An 8371-nucleotide genomic window follows, 5' to 3' on the forward strand; every position below is an offset into this window, starting at 1 on the left:
TGCTACATAGCAGAAGGGAGTTACAAACTCAATTTCACATTACAACCTGTTGCAATGTGATAAATAAATATCTGAGTGTACTAACTGGAGAGAAAATCAACTTTAAAGCATTTTACAACAAACAAGGGTTAAGAATCAGTGAGGCAAAAAAGAATAAACTAGTTAGACTGGTGTTTTCAATTCAATATCCTATTCTGGCATGAAAATTGCTGTATAGCAACGGAGTGTAATAAACCAATATAATGACATTGTCGTTAGAGATTAAAATGCCAAGCATAGCCAGAAGTACATTTAAGACTTTAGAGCGCCTTTCATATTCAGTCCTGGAAATATGAAACAGTCATCTCTGGCATGATTACGCCACTACAAAATGGCCTGGGGTGACCATGTGAATAGTTGCGTCAATATCCTTGACATCTTTTCGCCAGTTGCCCTCTGTTCCAATTAGCTCCCATGTCTCAAGATGTGTCAAGATAAGGTGTTAAAGCAACTCATATTTAATTAAAACATTTCACTGTAATAATGAATTATGATATTCTGACAATTTCCAAACAAATATGCATAAATGCTGTGAGCAAAACAGGACTTTAAGGACGTCATGAAATAAAGAACCACATTCAGATCCATTAGCACAGGTTTTATTGGCACCCGAACTGCTTGCAATCCAGCTTTGTTTTACATTTTAACTTGTTCTTTTCTCAATAAAGAACCAAACTCAAACCTCTGCTGGGTTCTAAAGACATGTATGATGTTTTGTGAGTCTCAATAGCCAAAACAATTTGCAACATTTCTGGCTGAACAATATTTTTAAGGCCTAGTTGTAGACCACTGTAAGGCTAAAGTATGCTGTAAAGTTTTTATCTCAATGAGAGTTTCAGCCTTGAGGAGACTTCTCATCACTCTCATGCTGAGCTCAAGATCAGGACATGCTTTTCCTTCACCAAGGCTGAACAATCTGTGGCCTCAGCATTTTTGAAACCACGGCTCCGGGTAACACACATTGACTATATAAACCCCTTCAAGTTCACCTCATAATCTCACATCTTTATTACTCTGCACACTCCCAACCTCACTTCTCATCTCTCGGTCCATTCAATTCTCCACTGACCAACCAAGGAGCGGTAACACATCATACAATGTCCGCTGCTAAGTGTTTGGTGTCTCTGATGGTGGTGCTGGTGGCTGCAGTGTGTGTGGTTCATACCCAGGAGAGGATTAAGATGTGTGGGAGAGAGCTGATACGTCTGGCCGTCTCATCCTGTGGTAACTCTCGGCTAAGGAGAAGCATCCCGGACGTGGAACTGGGGCAGCATCGATACATTTCTCACTGTAAGTACTTTATGTAACATTTTGAAACATGCATTGCACATGCATTAATGATAATAACAAGTGACTAAACACAAAGTCATATTTCTCAGTGATCAATTGACATTCATGTTTTTCAAAAAGTCTATACTGTATATTAAGAATCGAAATGAGGAAGAGCTTTATTGCCAATTTTACACATACGAGGAATTTGCTATGGTGGTAAGGTGCTACATGTAGACGAAGTTAAGAAAGTTAAGGTTGTGTTAGCCTTTATTGCTGCACTGTTTGTTAACTGCATACCCTTGTATCACCGAGTCAGCTCTGATGTTGGGCTATTTTTTCCCTTTGGAGTTTCCCAAGAAGTATCCAGCACAAAGCTACACATTTCCAAGTTTCTGGCTAAATCCCAGATGTCTGTCCACCTCCTCTGCACAGGGGAACAGGACGCCTCCACAGAAGAGCACCTGGCTACAGAGACGGTCCACACTGCTCCAGAGTCTGACGGGAAGAAGGATGTCTTCTCCTTGGCTCCTCACTGGTACTCTCAGTCATCTCGGATTAGACGAGCTGCTGGAAAAATATCTGACATTTGCTGCGAGAAAGGATGCAGTATAAAAGAGTTGATCCAGTTTTGCTAGATATAGCTTGCCAAATGATAAAATGTTGTCTTAAAATCTGTGCCAAAGGGGCCATTACCAAGTTGCCTGATCCTGAAGGATCATTGCTATATTTCCAATGATTTAGCATTCTGGCAAACAAAGATTCAATCAGTGACTATAGATAATCGATCATATTTAAAAAATGATTCACTATGCTATACTGCAGGACAAACGATAAAATCATAATGTACACAAGTTTTATTTTGTATTACTTTAATTTATTCTGTCTGTATTATTGTAGAAAAAGTTTGTATTGCATTTGCAACCCTGAAACTATGCTGCAATAAAGCTTTTGATGATTATTTATGAAGGTTTATTTGTTATCCACAATTCCTCAGCTTTTTGTGACGTGTTTCTCTATTTCATTAATTAAATGCAAAACAAAACTATCACTGCAAAGTCACAATATTGCAACCCAATTTCCTCATAATAACTACATCAAAGAGATGTTTTTGAAGTAAATTTAAAATCGGGCCTCCACCAAGTTGAGAAGCTTGCAAGAGTTCAGATGTTCTCAAGACTGTCCTGTCCACTGCACAGGTTTTTAAAGAAGGCAAAGCAAAATAAAACATTGAATTGTTCATCAGTGTCAGCCCCCACCCCCTTTCCAGGTGTATTGATGATGTGTTCTGGTCAAGAAACATCATGAAAATTGGTGGTGTGCCCCTTTAATAATTTCAGTAACTTCTGTCTTTTTACTGTTCCAAACGATGTGTCATAATAGGAAGTTTAAAATCACACTTTATACCCCATCTTTATTTGGTTGGATGGTTAGAGAAGAGACTGAAGTCTGTTTTTCAAGAGATGACGGGCCATAACTGCTGCACATTTAGGTTAAACATGCAAAACAAATATACCTACAATAGATATTAACATTGTGCCAGTGTTAATTGTAATTCATCTGTTATCAGTTAATTTCACAGTTTAGCAACATTGGTACAATAAATAGATAAACTATCCTGCAACACACCAGCCAACACTTTCAAACAACTGTCTTGAAAATCAACACTAAGTAACACTGTGTTCTTCCGATGCTAATTAAAATAATTCTACCTGCAGAGTAATCAACTTTGAAATTGCAAATGGGTCAATTAAACTACATTACATTTTCAAGTACAGACAAAATGAAGCACATGCACACACACATTCATAAGCTGTAAGACCCACACTCAAGTTATGCGACTGTTTGAGCTCAGTTTACAACACTGGTGCTCTCTCTGATGGTGATTGAGCCATTCAGCTCCATAATAACAGAAATGGTCTCAGTTCCTTGCACTGAGGAGTGTATAATTCTCTCAATGGATAATCAAATGTGGTGCTGATTATCTGCCACTCTATACTGCAGCCTTCACTAAATGGCTCTTAATAGCAAATGAAATCAGCCTACAGTGACTGATTGGTTAATTGGTTTTATTTTGGGGAGGGATGGATTGCGTTGTAAGTACAATTGGTTTTTGTGTAATTGGCTTTATTTGCTGCGTTATCAGACAAAAACCCGAAGATTAATTTTTAAATTTAGATCAAGTTGTAAGCAGATATGTTTGTAAGGTTTTTAACCACGGTTAGAGTGTACAGCACTGATAATATAACAGTTGGCTACGTGCTTCTGGCCATGGACTTGATTCTTGTTGTGCGAGTTGGACAGAGGATCCAAAAGCAACACTTAGGTGAAAGAGGATTTATTGAGGGAAAAAGGGGTTGAGGAAGTGGAGGTGAGGAGCACAGGGGGCCGAGGAGCAGGTAGTACCGAGGAGGCTGGGAGGGAACTGGGAGGCACCGGGGGCCGAGGAAGAGAGGATGCATGGGAGAAGTGACCGGGGGGGTTGGTGGAGGAGTGTGGTGGCAGGCTGACTGTGAGGCACAAGGGGGAACCGAGAGGGCACAGTGGAAGACGCCCGGGAGGAGAGGGCAAGTAGGCAAGCCCAGCTGACTCGACGGAGGACGGAGATGAGTGGACCTGGGGAAAGGCAGACAGGGTTAGTAACAGGGAAAACAGAGATGTGGACAAATAAACAGGACACTCACCTTCAGCCGGGTTCCCACCACAACAGATTCTATGTATAACCTTTTCAAACAAGAAACCAGTGTGTGTCCTTGAGCTTGTTGTATTCATGCATTTGGTCTATGTGCAATGAGTTAATATGACTGCATAGTAACTGGATAGTATGACATTTGAAGACATTCAAATGGAGAGTAATTAAATTTTTTATTAAATAAATATGGCGAAACTATATTTCACAGGTCAGTCATAATAATTTCCTCAGAATGTTCCTCAAAAGAATTGTGATTTGGTCCACTTTATATACTTCGAATAACAGAATTAATTACAAAATTAAAGAATAATTAATAAATATTCATTTGCATTTACAATGGAGTAGTTCTCTCGAAAAATTTCAGGGAAATAATCTTTTTCCTTATTATTAGACCAAATTAAATAATTGAAATCATTTGGAAATTATGAGTTGTAACCAAATATATACACATATTACACATGTATGCATTTTTAACAGTGTGCATGCATGGGATAGCAGGAGGCTATTTCACAGAGATTTTATGCAGTGCCTCATCTTTACCAGCAGAGAGTGACAGATATCTGAGTTCAAACGATATACTCTCTGCACTGCTTTTCCTCACTTGTCTATCACAGTCGACACTTGTGAAGAACCGGTTCTTTCTGCCAACTCAGTGGTGATACTGTTGAATTTAAATTTTACTGGATCAAGTTCATTCATTACAGTTGCGTTCAGCCAAATTTCCCCTCCCTTGACGATCAGTCTCTCAAAGCTCATTATTGTAAAATGCTCAGTCACCTCAAGTGATCCTTTATCTCCTTGTGACAAGAGGAGAAATCTGATCAGAAGACACTTCATTTCTAGGCCTCAGCCCACCATTACTCAGTGCCAACATGAGATGACAAACTGGCTGCATGGGGCCTCATTGATGGGCTCCTCTATGCCTGTTAGTCAACTGAAAAGCTGCTAAACCGGATATGGAAAATGAAATCAGAGCCTTGATCTCCCTTTCTGTCTTTCTATCTCTTTGTGTCTAGTTTTAGTGAGCATCAAAAAAGCAGCAGGACAGAATGGCGCCTTCAATGAGTTCCAGCAGAGCATCTACACTGCTCACACACATGCGCATGACAGGGAGAAGAGTGTGTGTGGTGGACTGGTGTCAATTTGCATGTAAATTAAACGACTATCAGTGCTCTTGCTTCCAACAGTAAAGGTGTCAAGGCTAAAGATGCTATATTTGGTGTATGTGTATCTATGGTTCATATTTTCATGTACATACATACATACAAATATGTCCATACGTGCATGTGCTCTAAGGGTATGTGTGTGGGTGTACAAGACCAGGAAACCCATTGTCCATGTCTATACTATACTTATTTTGTAACCAGTGAGCACATATGGGCATGGGAGTTGAAGTAAAGATGATGAATGACATTTCTATGTAACACAAACTGTCACATGTTTTGTCTAAGAGATCCCCAGTAACAGGGTGTTGTTGTGCATGCAATGTTTCAATCTTGAAACTTCAAACTCCAAAATGAGATTTCCACTGCAAGCTTGTTATATTTAACCTATGTGACAAACAGTAGATCTGATCTACTCTGCTTAAGTGAAAAATACATTGAGTGACAACAACATAAAATCTGAAATGGAAGATGTTTTTGTAGGTTCAGTATGTTTGCATTCACATAAATTCCAGTCCACCAAAACCATTGCCAGGTTCATGAATGAAGCATCTGCTACATCTATAGCTTTTGTACATGGCCTGACCTAGTGGCAGGGATGGGCAGTATTTATTCATATATTTCAAATTACAAAATAGGATAGCCATCGGCTCACCAGTATCACCTGTTGTGGCCAACATCTACATGGAGGAAGTACAAAGCAGAGCCATGTTCACGTGAGAGGATGTCAACAACAACAGTTTGGCTTTCTGGTACTCCGCTGTATACATTGAAAAGGACGGGAGCCTCCACATTGGAGTACACAGGAAACCAACACACACAGATCAATATTTACTCTTTGATTCTCACCACCCTCTGGAGCATAAGCTAGCTAGTTACCTTTGTGAAAATGGCTACAAGATCTAGGAAGAACACAAACACAATGGGTGATGAGGAAAAGAAGAAAAAACGCCACATCAAAGTGATTCCATATATGTTTGGAGTTTCAGAGAAACTCACATCCCTGTGTTTTTAAACACAAGAACACACTTAGACAGATACTGATGCACCTGAAAGACCGCACCCAAACACAAGAAAAGCAATCGAGTGTTTGCAGTCCAATGCAGAGAGGAATGCACAGACCTGTATATTGAGGAAACTTAAAAAACACTACACAAACACATGACTCAACACAGAAGGGCCAACGCCTCAGGTTGATTTTAACCCACCTAGGATAACTTTGACCTGGATGACTGAGAATCTTCTTAGACACTTTGTGAGAAGTCTGATGACATTTGATAGGTGCCTACTCAGTAATTTGCCCAGACTTGTTGAGATCAGAACAGAAAACCAATCCAGGCCTGAAGAAGAAGGTCAAGATGAGAAAGTGTTGCCATCAGCTTTTTATCAATTTTTTGCATAAATTGCAAGTTTTGGTGTTTTGTTTAAGTAGCCTAGGCTAACTCATTTACCAATTAACTAGCTAACTATTTGACCCGAGAAACAGCCCTTACAGTTAATGTTAGCTTGCTACTTTCAGCCTATGTTAAGTTTTCGTCGGTTGTGCACGAAAAAAATTGTTTCAGATTTGTTTGTACAACATTACTTTATAATGCCACAAAATGGTGTAACTTGTTATATGCACACACCTGTGCCTTATTGTCATTAACATTGTCGTGCCATTTAATAGCAGATTGTCAACCCATCCACCACTCGTGTTTGTTGTAGGGGCTGTTTTGTGAAAATTTGTTCCCAAATAAGTCTGCTATTGAACAAGACTGGGTGGGCTCTACATCTGAAAATGCACACCTGAAAGTTATTCTCCCTCTTTTGCAAGAAAGAGAGAGATTGGAGGCAGAGATAGCAGCATGGAGAGGTAGAAGCCTATGAGGGGAGACAAAGAAGAGAAGAGGTGAGGGAGTAGTGCTGGGCTAAGCTTGTATCCCTTAACTGGTTGCATATGTCAGATTTATTGCATGACTGATTAGGTTGCTGGCTGACATTGTCCACTTAATCAACTGGTGAATGAATAGATCAAATAGTCCAATAGATAGAGGGTTTGCAAAATGATTTCATGGTATCTTGGAAAAGTATTTTTGGTGTTTTTGAAATATTATTTTAAAATACATTTTGATGTATCTTTGCCCATACTTGACCAAGAGGGGCACTACAATGTGCTGCTTATTTGTCTGTATGTCACCCATAACATCTTAATTGCCAAAGCTTGAATTTTAATTACTTTCACTTGACTTTATGTACATTATTGTCATCTTCAGTAACATTTCTGAGATATGGAAGCTTGCTTTTAGCTTTCACGTCATTGGGCAACTCAAAACATGTGTTTGATTATGTCATGTGAAGGTTTAAAATAATGTGAATTATATATATATATTAGATTTGATTACCTTGAACAGTGGATTTTGGCTGAAGTGAGGCGCTCATGTTTGTTTGGTTCTCAGGTGGGTTCATGTTATTAGGCACAGATTGGCTTTATTGGAACAGGAAAAAACACACGTTTTCCTGTCAAAATTATGACTTGGATGTTGACAAGAATGCTATCATTGATAACTAGTAATTATGGTAACTCCGATGTGTTACGGACCCCCCCTTCCTGCTTCCTTCTCCTGCAGGAGGCTGCAGGCAGGGAGGCTGATTGGGCTGGGCAATCACCTGTGCAGCTCTACCTTCAGATCTTATTTAGCCAGGACTGACTCTCTCCTCTTAGGAGATATAATAAATCATACCATTGGCATGCAAACCTGTTGTCTCAGCTCCTTTTTTGTCACAGGCTAAGAGCTGGCTTGTGACAGATGTGACATGAACTGCAATACTGCTCATTCTATGCTTGATCCAGATACCAGGACATATTCCACTGTGCAACATAGAGCAGCAATATAATATTTCTTTTTTCATTATTACAAGGTTTCCTTTATAAAGGGTTTATGTGTTATAACTTTTGGTTTATTGATGTTAAATAAAAAATGAATCAATGCTATATAAATCAGTAAGAACATGTCAAAAAGACAACATGTCAACAACCTGCCGCTTACTTTGTCTTTTTAGCTGGTTGTTCATCAGGAAGAACCCGCCAAAGGACAGTTTGACCACCTACCTTCTGGAAAATCTAAAAGGTTCTTTTTTTAACAACAGACACTTTTGATTTGTGATAGCAGGAAAAGTACAGGTGTGACGAATAACGCCAACAAAAGGTTCCCTGTTTCCTGCAACA

General features: G+C 39.3%; 1 protein-coding gene and 1 long non-coding RNA gene across 2 annotated transcripts; both read left to right on the top strand.

Moving 5' to 3' along the window:
• Window positions 1–1068: 1068 nt before the first annotated feature.
• insl3 (insulin-like 3 (Leydig cell)) lies at window positions 1069–2269 on the top strand. The gene is made up of 2 exons (XM_038719397.1): window positions 1069–1329; window positions 1744–2269. The coding sequence occupies exons 1-2, from the start codon at window positions 1137–1139 to the stop codon at window positions 1944–1946; spliced, it is 396 nt and encodes a 131-aa protein (XP_038575325.1). The 5' UTR covers window positions 1069–1136; the 3' UTR covers window positions 1947–2269.
• Window positions 2270–6772: 4503 nt separating this feature from the next.
• LOC119903007 lies at window positions 6773–7900 on the top strand. The gene is made up of 2 exons (XR_005444390.1): window positions 6773–7054; window positions 7773–7900. It is a non-coding gene; the product is annotated as an uncharacterized LOC119903007 (long non-coding RNA).
• Window positions 7901–8371: the final 471 nt, after the last annotated feature.

Source organism: Micropterus salmoides, unplaced genomic scaffold, assembly GCF_014851395.1.
Source record: "Micropterus salmoides isolate LMB-PRFRI ecotype aquatic unplaced genomic scaffold, ASM1485139v1 Ms_hic_scaffold_14, whole genome shotgun sequence".
Taxonomy (NCBI): domain Eukaryota; kingdom Metazoa; phylum Chordata; class Actinopteri; order Centrarchiformes; family Centrarchidae; genus Micropterus; species Micropterus salmoides.

Excerpts from the sequence above, each read along its gene's own strand:
- insl3 (XM_038719397.1), top strand. The coding sequence starts at position 1,137 with ATGTCCGCTGCTAAGTGTTTGGTGTCTCTGATGGTGGTGCTGGTGGCT. Across the intron at positions 1,330-1,743 it reads GCATCGATACATTTCTCACT|GGGAACAGGACGCCTCCACA; the intron begins GTAAGTACTTTA and ends TCCTCTGCACAG.